This window comes from Meleagris gallopavo, chromosome Z, assembly GCF_905368555.1.
Source record: "Meleagris gallopavo chromosome Z, MGAL_WU_HG_1.1, whole genome shotgun sequence".
NCBI classification, from domain to species: Eukaryota; Metazoa; Chordata; class Aves; order Galliformes; family Phasianidae; genus Meleagris; species Meleagris gallopavo.
Genome location: NC_139435.1, coordinates 37,078,839 through 37,094,288, shown reverse-complemented (window position 1 = coordinate 37,094,288; position 15,450 = coordinate 37,078,839). Strand labels below are relative to the sequence as shown.

Genomic DNA, 15,450 nt, shown 5'->3' with positions numbered 1-15,450 from the left:
CGGTGATGGTATCCTGAACATCTGTACGGATAGTTGGGCTGTGTACCGAGGGCTCACTTTGTGGATTGCACAGTGGGCCACCCAAGAGTGGACTATCCATGCCCGGCCAATCTGGGGCAAGGACAGGTGGTTAGACATATGGAATACAGTCAAACACAAGACTGTACGTGTCTACCATGTTTCTGGTCATCAGCCCCTACAGTCACCGGGAAACGATGAAGCCGATACGCTGGCCCGAGTTCGATGGGTTGAGAATTCACCATCTGAGAACATCGCCCGTTGGTTACATCAGAAGCTACGGCATGCAGGACAAAAGACAATGTGGGCAGCTGCTAAAGTGTGGGGACTGCCCATACAGTTACCTGACATCGTCCAGGCATGCCGGGATTGCGACGCTTGCTCCAAGATGAGACCGAGACTATTGCCCAAAACAACAGCCCATCTTGCTAGAGGACATAATCCTCTCCAGCAATGGCAGGTCGATTACATTGGTGTGAGAGGGCAAGATATGCCCTGACCTGTGTTGACACTGCAAGTGGGCTACTGCAGGCTTATCCAGTACCGAAAGCAAACCAGGCATATACCATCAAGGCACTCACAAAACTGATGTCTGCCTACGGAACTCATTTTACTGGTGCACTGATACAACGCTGGGCAGAAGAAAATAACATTGAATGGCGATTCCACTTGCCATATAATCCAACGGGGGCAGGCCTCATCAAACGTTATAATGGTATTCTTAAGGCTGCCCTGAAGACAGACTCCCAGTCCCTGCAGGGGTGGACAAAGAGACTGTATGAAACCTTGCGAGACCTGAATGAAAGACATCAAGATCGTAGACCCAGTGCCCTGAGAATGTTGCAGACAACATGGGCTACCGTGCTTAGGATCCAAATTACAGGCACTGATCATCAGGTAAGACCCCTGATTGGTAATGAAAATAATCTTCTGCTCCCTGCCCCTGAGAATTTAGATCCTGGCACTCACAGAATAAAATGGCCATGGAAGGTGCAGGTAGGACCCAAGTGGTGTGGCCTACTTGCACCTTCGGGGAGATTGTTGGAGGTGGGAGGCTCAGTAGTCCCTCCAGTAATAGGTACATGGCCTACTGATGTTTTGGTCAACACTCCGATCTTCAATGCTAAAGGGACTCCCATCATGTCCCTATGGCAGATCAGGACACTTCCTTTGGTGCCTGATATTATTATGCAGCCGCAAACATCCGGCCAGGAAGTGTGGTACACGTGGCCAGGACGTGCCCCTGTACAAGCGGAAGTGTTGACCCAGGATAGAAACACGGCCTGTATTTTGCTCTGGAGGGCAGACCTTCCCCTCTTGGTACCTCTGAAACATCTGTATTTCTCCCCGTGAGTCTTTGAGCCTTCAGGATCACCGGAAGGAATGAAATGTCATCAAAACGTTCCAGTGTTACTGTCAGATCATGTGTAACACCCAGTGATGGTCTGCATGGGACTGATGGAACACAGGACAGACCTGCAACTCACGACTGTATGCCTCCGGTAACATCATCGAGCGCTGGCCCATAGAAGAATGTCAACTTTCACCAATCGTCACTCATCTTGAAATTTACCAACATGTGTTGCGATGAAATTGTACAAGCGTCGGGGTGTATTGGATCTCTGTATTAGGGAAAGCTCATCCTTTTAGTCAACCTAATCATTGGTTCACGCCATGAAGGGGTGGAGTGTATGGGGATGCTGAATCATGGCCTGAACCTCTGATTGATCACCTGAGGCGAGCAATGAGTCAGCCATGGGAGCACAGGTGAAGGCAATTCACCTGTGCTGCAGGAAGGGATGGAGCCTGGCTCCACCTCTCCTAGACCTATTTAAGAGCTGACTGCCAGTGGGGAAGGATCTCTCTGGAGATCCGCTCCATTGGAGTTCATCTCGTGAGCCCAGGACAGGGTGACTGACTTTCTCTCATCTTTCTCTCATTACTCCAATATAAATTGTATTAGCCAAGCTCCTGGATACGTGTATATATATATATATATACACCATCTGTATATCCATTGATTATACATCAAGACAAGTTTAAAAATTGGCTTCCTCTTCTTTCACCTGGATTCTAGAAAGAATTTTGAAAGTATATTTAATTTGTGGTTTAGGTTTTCATTTCATAAACTCAGTTACTACTCAGCATCCTTTCTTTAAATACATTTGTCTATTTCAATTAATGGCATGTGCTGTCCCTGTGGAACTTAACAGAAAAACTGTATAATCATTTATCTTTCTTATTTTGTGAAGTATTTGGAAGAAGAAATCATATTAACTCAGCAGATTTAAAAATAATAGTAGTTCTAAAACACCTTTCATAAGCTGTTAATTGGAATAACATGTGCTAAAGACAAACTATACATTTTTTTCAAGGATCCCAATCTCTCAGCAAACAGTAAGAAGCCTTGGCAGTTGCATCCGTTCTTTTTTAATTGCTTAATACAATTAAAAAATCATTCAGTTTAATTATATTCTAATCAAAGTTATTATCGAGCATCATCTTTCATTTTCCTAATTAAACAATTTCTAATTCTTTCAAAAAATCCTGATCTTTCTCTTTTCTTTTTTTACAATAGTATCCAGTCATGTTTGCATTTGCACGGTAAATGAATATTATCAATCTTGAACCTTTGTGCAGATCTGAGAAAATATCCTGACAATTTTTTGTCTGTAACAGTGTTATTTTACAGCAGAGACACTGCATGTAATACTGTTATCCCATTCAATATATCCAAAGGAAAGTGCACAGTGTAATATGCATTTTTGTCTGCTTCTTTCTATTTGCACACCTATTGTGACTGTTTAGGGAAATGTGTGTTTGGCAGAGTATCTAGTCATTACCTTGGATAATGATCTGATTTTAGGAATAGTCAGGCAAAGGGATAATTTGTCCTCTCTGCCCATTTGCCTCATCTTTTAAAATGACACATATTAGGACTGTGTAAAGAAATATAGAAACTGAAAAGCATGTTTGTGTGAAGAGAATACGAACAGGCTCATCCTGATGTTATTTTTGATGTGGGAACTAAGCCTATAAAGGAATTGAAATTTGCAACTTTTCAGTCTATATTACATTTTAAAGAATGAAATTTGAAGATTAATCTTAAGCATTTTGTTTTCCTTATCACTATGATTTTCAAAAAAATCTGAGTTTTGTTTAAGTTTTAAAGTTTTAAAGATAACATTTATTTCATTTGAAGAGATGAAAAGGATTTCACAAACAGAACAATAAAAAATTTTCAAGTTCATGGAAATACTTAAGTCCTGAGCAAACAAGACTGAAAGATGGGACCCTATGAACTTCATGAAGTTCAGCATGGCCAAACGCAAGGTGATGCACCTCGGTCAGATAGACCACAGACACAAATACAGGCTGAGCGCTCAGTGAATAGACAGCAGCCTCGAGGAGTAGAACTTGGGAGTACTGGAGAATGAAAAACTGAAAAGGAGCCAGCAGTAAACACTTACAACTCAGAAAGCCAATCATGTTCCTGGGCTGCCTCAAAAGAGCGGTGGCCAGCAGGGCAAGGGAGGTGATAATAGCCCCTTGCTCTGTCCTTTTGAGGCCCCACTTGGAGTACTACGTCCAGCACAAAACATGGACCTGCTAGAGCTTTTCCAGAAAAGGGCCATATATGTGATCAAAGGGCTGGAGCATCTCTCTTGTAAAAACGGGTTGACAAGTTATTCAGCTAGAAGAAGAGATTGCTCTGGGGAGACGCTATGGCAGCCTTCCAGTATCCAGGGGCCTACAGGAAAGCTGGAGAGGGACTCTTTGTCAGAGAATGTAGCGATGACAGTTTTAAACTAAAAAATAGTAAGTTTATATCAGACTATGTTAGAAGAAATTCTTCACTTAAAGGATGATGAGGCACTGGAACAGTTTGCTCAGAGAATCTGCAGATCCCCCATCCCTGGATGTGTTCAAGGCAAGGTTGGATGGGGTTTTGAACAACCTGGTCTCATAGAAGGTGTTCTTGTTCATTAGCAGTGGGAGTTGGAATTAGATGGACTTTAAGATCTCTTCCAACCCAAACTATTCAACAAGGCTATGCTTCAGTTCAGCTACAAATGAGTAACTCTGGGCAGAAAAAGAAATTAATAAAATGAAATAGAAGCAAAATCATAAAAATAACAATAATTTGATTTGTATTTTAAAAGACTTCTAGTATTTACTAGCAAACCAAAACAAAAAAGAAAAGTTTTGCATGATAGGAATTTTAAAATGAAACAGTATGTTTCCACTATATACTTGTACCTAGAAAAAATATAGGACAGTGTGCTAGTAAAATGATCCATGGGGTATTCCCTTAAATTATGGCTACAGTAATAACAATGAAAAAACAATTAGAAATTTAGAAATTAATCTACAGTTTTCACTTATACTGGATTTATCTGGAGTTCAAATTTCAGTAAGGAAATGGTTGAGTCCTCTGTGTACAGAAATTTTGGTTAAACTTCCCATGGTTGTGTTACCTTCATGAAATATATTTAAACTAACACGTCTGTTTAGATATAAAACTTATTTTACTTAGAGTGCTTGAGCAATTCAACTATATATTTCTTCAATTTCCCCCTGCATTCTGCTACAGTTTCTTTAGTTTCCCTTCATTACTTCATTGTTTTTCTTCTCAGTGGTCACTGTCAAACAGTAATAAACTACAATGGAGTGATAGGGTGAACTGACATTCCAGCTGAGAAGAGGATTGATGATGTGTGGAAAGTAGTAATGGAGAGGTATTCGGACTTCTCACATTCTTGTTATATTGTTCTAAAAGCATTTCAATAACTGTTCTGATAATGATTATGAAATACAGCAGAGCTCTCTGGAGACAGACAGAGAGCTCTGGAGACAGATTTTGCCAGTGTCCTTAAATGTATTTAACTGCTAACTCCCTAAAATTTCTTGCAAAGTCAAGTACTTGCTTGAGTATTTTGCTTCACTAAGCTTACTACAGTGCATACAGTACAAGTAAAAGCATGACTCTGTAGCTCCACACTGGTCACCATATAACCCAGTGAAAGGAAGGAGGTAGTATGTTGTTGCATGGTTAATATTTATGGTACTGAGCTTTATGAGAGATATTTTTAATATTATGTACCACAGGAAGCACTCTGTCACTGTCATTAGATTAGTTTTTCAGTAATTGCTCTTCATAGCTTATCTGCTAAGTAGCTGAGCATGTATTATTCACACTTGGAGCAGGAGAGAGAAGGGACCTAGGCCTATATGCTGAAAACTCTTGCAAATTTTAAAACGGCAAAACTTTCCAATCTTGCTGCAAAGAACTAGAATGTTCCATTAACAATGTCCCAGTTTTCCCTTGATCCAACAGTTTTATGCTCTTTAAACAAACGTTTCCCAGATCCTAGATTTACTCATCTTTGAATCAGCAAGTCTACTGCTACACTCAAAATAATGCTCAGACATTCAAGTTCAAAGCTTTAGAATAATTTCCATTCAGTCCTATATATGAGCACCAAAGGAATTATCTGTACTTGCTTATTACAGAAATTTGAAAATGTCTTAAATTTATGGTATATATATTTAGAGATAGGGATATTGATGTGTTTGGGATTTTGAAAACCGAGAGCTGTATCACTGTAATACTACAAACTAGTAAAGAAATGTATACATAAGTTATAAAATAAGCATGAGTTCTCTGACACAAGGCACAAGCTCTGCCTCCTGACCCTCTGTTAAAGCAATCAAACTTCCATTGAGAAATCAAGTAAAATAAAACAACAAAAGGAAGGTAGAAGGAAAAATAAAAGCTTTTGCTTTAAAAGTTAATTGCAGTTTAGACTTGATGACTTAGCAATGTTGTGAAAAATAGCTTTTTTCAGTTTCTCTTTTTTTTTTCTTACAGAATAACATCATTACCTGAGGGCAGTTTTAAAGGACTTAGAAGATGATGTGTTTCAGTTGACAATGAATACAGCTAGTTGATATGTCAGGAAGTAGTGACTGTCAGTCACTACACAACGAAACTGTACTTTTAGATTTATGTAAAATAATTTTTTTTTCTTTTTTTCTTTTCTTCTTTCCTTTAGAATTCTTTCCTTTCTTTTCCCCTATGCTGACCACTCGCGCATACCAGGCACATGTACTCTTCCACTTTCACATAATAACAAATCCAGGAGATAGACTTTGATATCAACCTACCATTCGGATGCCATTCTCAAAGGCCTGACGTGCTAGAGAAGCAGGTCCGTCTACAGTTTTGCCGTCGTCATCAGGCCCCCAGCTAGCACTGTAGATGTGGATGTGCTGGGGATTAAGGCTCAGAGACTTTGCTTCTACCATGTCTGTGACATCTCCATCCAACATCCTTACACCTTCAGGATGAAAGATACAATCAACATGACAACGAAACACAAAAAGATTCTTTTTTCTTTTTCTTTTTTCAGAGATAATGGCTGCATGGGGTATTGGATTAAGATTTCTAATGTGGAAAACAAAATCTCTTTGGATATGTGTTTCTCCTTTCAACAAAATTTTCCATATGAAAATACTGTGAGGGAGTAGTATTATGGTCTTCGAGTTTTGAAAATTGTTATAAGGTGGCTAAATGGTCTTCAAGTCATTTAGCCACCTTATAACCCTTGAACTTTAACAACAAGTATCTATGCTGAAACAAATTAAAAAATAACTTGAATATTGAAATGTTTATTTCATTTTGTATGGGGCTGCTGAATCACGGCCGGAACCTCTGATTAACCACCTGAGGCGAGCAATGAGTCAGCCATGGGAGCACAGGTGAAGGCAATTCACCTGTGCTGCAGGAAGGGGTGGAACATGGCTCCATCTCTCCTAGACCCATTTAAGAGCTGACTGCCAGTGGGGAAAGATTTCTTCTGGAGATCCACTCCACTGGAGTTTCTCTTGTAAGCTTAGATTATAGGTGAGTCTACCTATCATTTCTGTTTCCTGCTTTGTTGTAATAACATCATAGTCATGTTCTCTATTGTACCATAACATCGGTATATTCATCAATTGTACGCATTTGAAGACAGTATATGCTTCTCACTCTTTTATACTGCAGTGAAACTGCAGAACTTAATTGAAGACATTTACAGTCCTAAGAACTCTTACAAATATAGAATCAGAATATCCACTGTCAGGTAAACGTGGGAATATTCCTTCACTGTATCAGATGGCAAGGAATAAGGCAAAGGGAAAGCTTGTATGTACAGATAACCACATAGCAGCATGGTGACTATAGGAAGCCAATAACAAATACTATGTGTCATGTTGTTTCACCTGAAACTAGAATACTGTGAACATCATCCCATGTGAAGAAGTTTTTGTACAGTACAATCTGAAATTTCTACCCTAAAAAAATCTTCTTTCATGGGTTTTGACAAACTAATCTGCCAGCGCTTCTGAAGTGAATGGCATCATGGTACTTTAAGATCACTAGTCTAAGTAAGGTAAGTTTAAATTTGGAAATAAAAAAGATCCTTCGGGTTTTTCTTTTGACTAAGATTTTGATTGAAGTTAAATTCTGTCTGAGAAAACCACCAGTATCAGTTTTAACCTACACAGGAAAGAGGACCTTCATACAGTTAGTGTGATGTTTGATCAAAGGGATATTAAATACTGCATCATAATTAGCATGTAACTGTAAAGAGTAATGATCACTTCCAAAATTAAATGGTTTGAGGCTTATTCCCCTTTAAAAGTCCACTGCTATTTGTAAGCAAATTTACATATTTTAATTACAGACACATTGCACTTCACTTATGAGTTCAGACTGCAGTAACTTGAGTGTTAACAAAGACCTTGACTTTTAATTGTGACAATTAACAAAAAAGTACAGAGGCTGCTTTGTTGATAGAGGGTCTTTTTTTCTTCATTCTAATTGACTCAAAAATGAAAAGTGATCATATTTCTAAGTTCACACAAAAGCTGCCTATGTTTTGTGAGATAATAAACTTGTCCAAACAGTGATCTCACTACGAACTTTACTGTATATAAAAGCCATTAAAACAACTTTGAGAATCTCAGGTTTTATTTTAATTCCTAAGCATAATCTTAGAAAACTAATGATGGTTGGAAGCTACTTTCTCATTTCTTGCAAGCATATTAAAGTATACTTCATTCAAAATAAAGAGACAATGAACACTGCATTTGAAAGAAGGAAGATAAAGCTTTCCTTTATGTTTCTGTGGCTGTGTAGCACACCTAAGTCATACAGCATTTACTCAGTGAACAGTAACGCCAGATGCTGCCATGGCATCTAAGTAATTCACACCAGGCTTTTTTAGTTGATGGTGAAGTGGTCAAATCTAAAACAAGACGGACAAGGCTGTGCCTTAGGTGCAGCTCTGTTCTGCCTACAACTGGCAGACATGCTTCAAGTATAACTTTGATCAAGGATATCTCAGTGGCTTTTTAAAATACAACAACAAAGCACAAAACAACACACTCCTTTCTTTCTCTCTCCTTTATTTATTTTTTTTTTTTCCAAATGTCTGGAAGAGTTAATTTTGCTGATCACAGAACCTCCAAACTCCATTTGGCATGTGGTGATAGTGCAACAAAAGCTGTCCAGAAGGCAATTAGCAGACTGTTTCCAGACTGTTCCACCTAAGACTTTGGAGCTCTGTAAACTTTTTCCAATATCTACAGTAAGTGCCAAAATGTAAGTGGCATTTTAGTCAGAACAAACTTTCAGCAAATCACAGGAAACATGCAAAACTAAGCTGAAAGAAAGTTTTCTTTTAAAATGTTTGTCTTTAATCAGCATCTGACTTAAGCTTAAAGAAACAGCTGAACTAATTCCTTGTCAGCTGAAGACAATCTACATCTGTTATGCCATAACTCAGTGTAACTGTTTTCCTGTCAGGACTCCAGCCCAGCCAAGTAACTAAGCACCCAAATCCCTGCAGAGGCTTTGCAACTTCCACAACCATCTGCAGCAATAACAACAGCCTAACCATCCTTTCCTGTGCAAAGTCTCACAAACTCCGTAGGTGGTAACTTGCTATATATTATTTCCATGGAGGGTCACACATTAAAGAAACTACCCCTTTTTTGCATGGCACTGTGTTTTAATAAAAGGGGCCTGTAGCTGAGCTAAGCACAAACTACAGGCATATTGCTTAATTTTTTTTACATGAAATATCCCACAAGCTATTAAAGAAATGAAGGTCCAGATTGCATTTTCACTCAGATTTTTATATCTGCAGATTAAGTCTTGAATTAAATTATTGTAGGAGAAGGCTTGGACTTTTTGAAGAACTTGTGGTTAGAGGCTTTTACATATGTGAAAATGATCACAGAATATGATCATATTTGGAAGAAAAGTGGTGGACCTACTTGTTAACAATCTTCCATCACAACAATCACTAATTGGATTTGCTCACAGAATGGCCCAAGTAGGAAGGGACCTCAAGGATCATAAATCTCCAACTCCCCTGCCACAGGCAGGGCCACCAACCTCCCCATTTAATACTAGACCAGGCTGTCCAGGGCCCCATCCAACCTGGCCTTGAACATTTCTAGGGATGGGGCATCCGCAACCTCTCTGGGAAGCCAGTTCTAGCACCTCACCACTCTCTCTGTAAAGAATTTTCCCCTGACATCCAACTTAAATCTTCCCTCCCTCAACTTCAAACCATTTCCCCTTGTCCTGCTGTTATCTACCCTGTCAAAGAGTTGATTCCCCTCCTGTTTGTAGGCTCCCTTTAGGTACTGAAAGCTGCAATGAGGTCACCCCGCAGCCTTCTCTTCTCCAGGCTGAACAAGCCCAGCTCCCTCAGCTTGTCATCATAGGCGAGGTGCTCCAGTTCCCTGATCATCTCTATGGCTCTCCCTTGGACCCTCTCCAACAGCTCCCTGTCTGCTCAGCTGACAGTATTTGATATAATATTGATGGGAAGGATTTATTTTTCCTTTTGCTTTATTTCCCTCCTATCCCTAATGTGTACAGAGATACAGCAACTCCCATTTTGATTTAAAGTAAAGAATAGTCATCTTGGCAGTGCAAATTCAACACCACTGTTGGCAGGTGTTCCTCTTAATAAGGAAAGTGTAACTGCTTTACCTTCACTCTAGTTTCTTTTCCAAAATAGTGAAAGGAGGGTCTTTAAATCTGTGGGAAATAAGTGAGCTGAGTATAATATGATTCAATGTTTTTACACTCTATCTGGCCTGTGGAGAGGGAACACAACCACTGCATATTCACGTGTAGCTTACGGCTTTTCTAAGTGAAGGGAGGGAACCATCTCAAATACAGGTCAGCAGCAAAATTCCTACATATGAGCACCTAGTGGAAGGGAAAAAAACAACCCTCTTTTCCAATATCTTAGAGCTCTCTTTGGTCTCTCACTTTCTGTGGATTGTATGTTGAGGTCCTATTTTCAAATACCAATAATGTTAAAAGGTGGTACATGATCATGCTGCTACTCTGGTATTTTCCAGCTTTCTTTAAATAATGGTGATACTGATGGTTCACCAGAATTATTGTGCTGAATAAAAAGGATAATTATTTACTTAAACTAGAACAGTGAAAATTCTTCAAAGCTGTTATATTCTTAGAACAAAATAAATAAACACATTATGCAAAAAGCATACATATGCTGCCTTTTAACATAAATTGTGTCCATACCATGTCTATCTGAATCAGTTTTCACATTATATTTAGAAAAAAACTGTGATTCTGCTAGTATGCCTGTTGTTTCTTTTTTTTTTTTTGGCAGATTCCTGGTGCCAAATAAATAATAACCTTTTAAGAAGCCATTGTCAATAATGAAGAGCTCCAGAAGCACATGCCTGGGCTTTTACACATCATATCAATATCCAACTGGGAAATGAAAATTTAATTCCAGAAGTCACCTTTTATTTATATCATTGGAAAGCTCTTTTCAGATGCTGGTTTGAAGCAGTAAATTTGTTCATAGCTGCTGGTATATGATCAAATGCCCTGCCCACATGAGACAATCTGTTCATCTGCCACAAGCTCACTTGGCCAGCTCAAATATTTTAAAGCCTTCTGACACAGGAATTTTATGCAGGCAGGCTCTTTGCCTGAAGTCAAATTGTTTATCTGCATCACTCTAGCCTTATGATGGAACAGATATTGTCTTGAACCTAGTAGGAAAACAGAACGATCTCTGCTTTGGCTAATTTGAAACATAGTTGTGTTTACATTTGATTTGGATCAAACTTGTACCGATCCAGTAGGGGAAAGATACAGTAGTGTTAATTGTGGAAACAGCCCCACCCCTGCCTGCTCATATTTTTGAACCATCTTCCATGATATATATGTGTAAATGTATTTCTGTTTTCATAAATAGGTTCCATTTTAGAACAGAAAACCGACAGCTAATGAATTTGAGCTACAGGTATTTTACTGAATGCCAACATACCAATCCCATAATTCCATCAAAAATGGAACAAGGTAAAACTTCAGTTGAAGCATTAAAATATGGCACAGGCAGGCTACAGCTTAGAAGAAATGTAGTTGACATCTTTACAGTCATTTCCAAGACCAACTGCCAAAAGTCTTGAGCTGCTATTGGCTAAGAATTGATAGAAATCACCTGGAGCCTCTTGGCTGAACAGAGCAAGGACATATTGAATCTCATACTTTAGGCAATAGTCCAATCACATCCAGGGATTAAAAGATACTCTTCAATCACAGCCAAACAACACAACAAAGTTTTAAGTTTTCACAGTGTTTTTCTTGAGATCAATATGCAAGGCAATATTCCTTATGTTTACATTTACTTCTGATTTCTCCAAGCTCATTACTTACAGCTCTGGATCACTAAGAAAATGCAGATGGTGTAGTTCTGGGTTCTTTGTTTTGACTGAACATCTCACTTTCTATGTTACTGTATTTACTGACAGACAGTGTTCCCAGGAGCACTGGAGAAGCGTCACCACAGACAAACTCCTTCAGTACTGGTCTTCAATCATCACTCTACTACTGAGTTAACACAGCAATTACCTGTATAAACCTCTTCCTCTTGTTGAGAAAGATGAGAATGTAGCATTAAGCACAAATGTCTTTTTGGTTTCTTTTTTTGTGGTGGGAGACTGTTTCACATACCTCCAATCTTGGCATTAAAGGCGATTCCCACTGTGCAGTGTGAGTTGTTTGCAGTGGCTGCCACTTCTCCAGCACAACGAGTTCCATGCCTAGAGTCAGACAAACATTTTTTCAAGTGAACACAGACCGCTGGGATTTACAGGCATCGGCTTTGCTTATCCTCAGGTGCTAAAGGCACAACTATCCACAATGTCCTGCACTATTTAGAGCCCCACAGTAATTTATACCCACATTTCAATATTCCTTTGAACATATTTTTACATTATTATCATTGTTAACTTAACTTGTTCATGGCAGGCTTCCTAGCTACTGGAAACACATGTAACAAAGGCATACAAAGATGATACATGATCCCACCAACGGAAAGAAGAGTTGGCCATCAATTCTTGATTTTGAAGCAGTTCCTAGGTTATGCACAGAATTGCTGTACTGCATTCGCCCATAATATCCTCATGTTGCTAGCATACACATCTCCATTCAGTGAGTACCTTAGGCAGCCACAAGACCTGCCACATTTCCCATGAAGATGAGACTGTGCCAATGCTTGTACTGCTGTTCATAGGCATGCCTACAACTGGCTGCAAGCCAGGTGTAATCAAAGCTGCTGTAAAGGCATGTCATAGTCATGTCTTGGGCTAATCCTACAAACCTGCTGTCTTTCCAGGAGCAGAAAAAACAGCTGAAGTATAGTTTCACATCAGCATTATGCCCTGTGGCTGGGATTTGGGCTGCAAATGTATGATCTTCAGAAGCAGCTGAAAGAGAACGCAAAACTGCCAGTAGTTGCTTAAACTCTTCTGTGCAGTACAAGGCCAGAATAGGATGCCTCACCTAGCCCTGATCTATGCCCTCTACAGCTGTAATCCACATCATGACTATGGTAGGAAAGCTGTCCCTGATTCCTGTGTTTTTTGTCTGCAATACAAGCTTCCCATGGTGATTTCCATCAGTATATTTTGCCCTTATTCTTGTGCAGCTAGGCAGCTCCACTGCAGAAATGTGACGTAACTAACAAGGAACAGACAGGGAAATTCATATTGCTGCTTAGAGAAGAGCTATGGAGTTTCAATTCAGAAAGGAAAAGAGATCCAAAGTTGATGAGATGAAGATAGAAAGATAATGTAGGGCGTGGGTAGCCACAAAGAAAGAACTTAAAAATTGAAGGCTAAAAGTAGATAACAACATGGCAAGCGTTTTAGGTGAGGTCAGTTGTGTACACAAGCACTCTTCCACTAGTGATGGGTGTCAGACTGCTTACATAGACATCTGGAGAACATGGGTGTTTTTGACCTAAGGTTGACGTCCACATTACAGACAAGAATCACAGTTGCCTTCTCTTGGTACAACTTGTTTTGGATAGAGTCACTCCTTATTTCTATATTATTAGTCTAATTTTTTCCCCTTAATATTCTGAGACACTTTGATGAGAAACGCTATGACAACATGCAATGCAAAACATGAACAACAACATGACTAGGAAAAAAAGGGGAAAAAAACAAGGAATAAAGTGATTGGAGTTAACCTGTTAGAATTTTGAATGAGACAATTAAATTTATCAGGTAAGTTAAAAACATGTTCTCTGAAAAAGTGTAATCTTTACTAACAAAACCAGAGTGATAATATGGATGCTGATGAATTCTAAAACTGGATTAAAGTTTCACAGCCATATATATAGCTTCTTGAATCACTTCCTATTATCTGTTCAGTTTATCATTTAATTGTCAAACTTGATCAGAGATTTTTTCAAGACTTAATTTTAAGTTTATTTTTCATATCAAGCTGAATTTTCAAGCCAGATTTTCTTAATTTGGAGAAAACTAGCCTAGTTGAAATCAATACAGCAATATCCTTTTATTGAATTACTTTCCAAAGCCTGAAGTGTATCATTCAGAAATCACAAAATATAGATTACTACAGCCTTTAAAACTACGCATAACATCCCAGTGCATGAATTTCACTAATAAACCACTTCTTGCCTGGTGAAATACATATGGATGAGGTGCAGCTCCCCAGAGGGAGACTGTGTTTGTGAGAAACCCCTCCTGGGTACATAACTTAAAAAGAGCATGAGATGAGAGTGAACAAGGTTTTTTCAGCAGAGAAAAGGAACAGATAAAATCCACATCTGGAAGACTAAGGCTGCCTGAAGAAGAATGGAAGGAACATCTGCAGTTTCTCTGGAGTTCACAGCACCTAAGTACCATCAAAAGATTCAGGTTCCACCAGATCACCAAACAGATGCCAAGATCAATGTTATGTTCACATGGCAAACAGACGACATGTAGTGAGGGCTGCATGGGATTAAATGCAACCTGAAACTGTACCCCAAATTCTACGTGAAATGGGAGTAGCTGCATGTACTTCTAGCATTGGTACAAATAGCCAGAAGTGACATGGAGGTATGATAACATGTACTCATTGAATTAAAGAACAGTATGAAATTTCATGTGAATTTCAGATATGAAAAGAAAGAAAAAAAAAAACCAAAACCTATTCTATAGAGAATTAGAACTTTGGACAGTTTTGTGATATGCAAGTTAAATTAACTTTGCTGAATATTTCACTATCTTCCTGCATTGGAAAATCCTTTTCATCATCTTTAGTGCAGTAATGTTATAAATTTATTTTGTTAGCAGATTTTTATGTTAGACTGTTGCTTCTTTGCCAAGATTATTCCAATTGCATTCCACATGACAAAATTAAAAGTTGTTTTATTCATGTCAAGGTCATAAGTATAAAACTGCACATTCACAATCAGCTTCTCACTGTGAGAATTAATCACATATGCAACTCAATTTGTTTTAGTATGTTATCTTTTATGGGTCCTTTAAGTAATATTTCAATTATGTTGTGAAAGGAAAATCTTGCATATAAAACATACTGTTCTTTCTACACTGCTTTTCATTTTCTCTGTCCTAGATTTTTCTTGAGGTCAACAGTTTCAAAGAGACTCTGAATCTTGCAAGTGAAATTAGAAATGCCTCTTCATTAATCACTACTATGATTACTAACTATTTTAACAAATATGATGAAACTGATGCTTGAGATTGATTAGGTTTGCTTTTGAGCTATGAGAACTTCCATGGAGAATGAAATCCTCAAAATTCTAAATCACAGTTTATGGAGACATATTATAGGACTTAACTACTAACAGGAGGTAACAGTCGAGGTGCCAGAAGGAGCTGTGTTTCAGTACCAGTTACTTCAGAAGCAGCCCGAACCCCCTCATACGCGGCTAAGATCTCCTTTTCAGTTGGAGTGTAGCCCTCTTCAGAATCCCTGGGGTCGGCCTCGGGTCTCTCCTGAGGCTCTTTGCCACAAACTCCAAGTGAGGCCTTTCTCTCCAGCAGCAGTGTAGAGGATGTTCT

The 15,450-nt window shown here is 38.8% G+C and overlaps 1 protein-coding gene across 2 annotated transcripts in view; it reads right to left on the bottom strand.

Moving 5' to 3' along the window:
• The window catches only part of PCSK5 (proprotein convertase subtilisin/kexin type 5), a 280,415-nt gene that overhangs the window by 160,452 nt on the left and 104,513 nt on the right, over window positions 1-15,450 (bottom strand). For both annotated transcript variants that reach the window (XM_085214353.1, XM_085214354.1), the window contains 2 exons: window positions 12,083-12,171; window positions 6,187-6,359 (listed from right to left, as the gene is read on the bottom strand). In XM_085214353.1, the coding sequence (XP_085070479.1) occupies window positions 6,187-6,359; window positions 12,083-12,171 (262 nt within the window). The remainder of the gene's footprint in view (window positions 1-6,186; window positions 6,360-12,082; window positions 12,172-15,450) is intronic.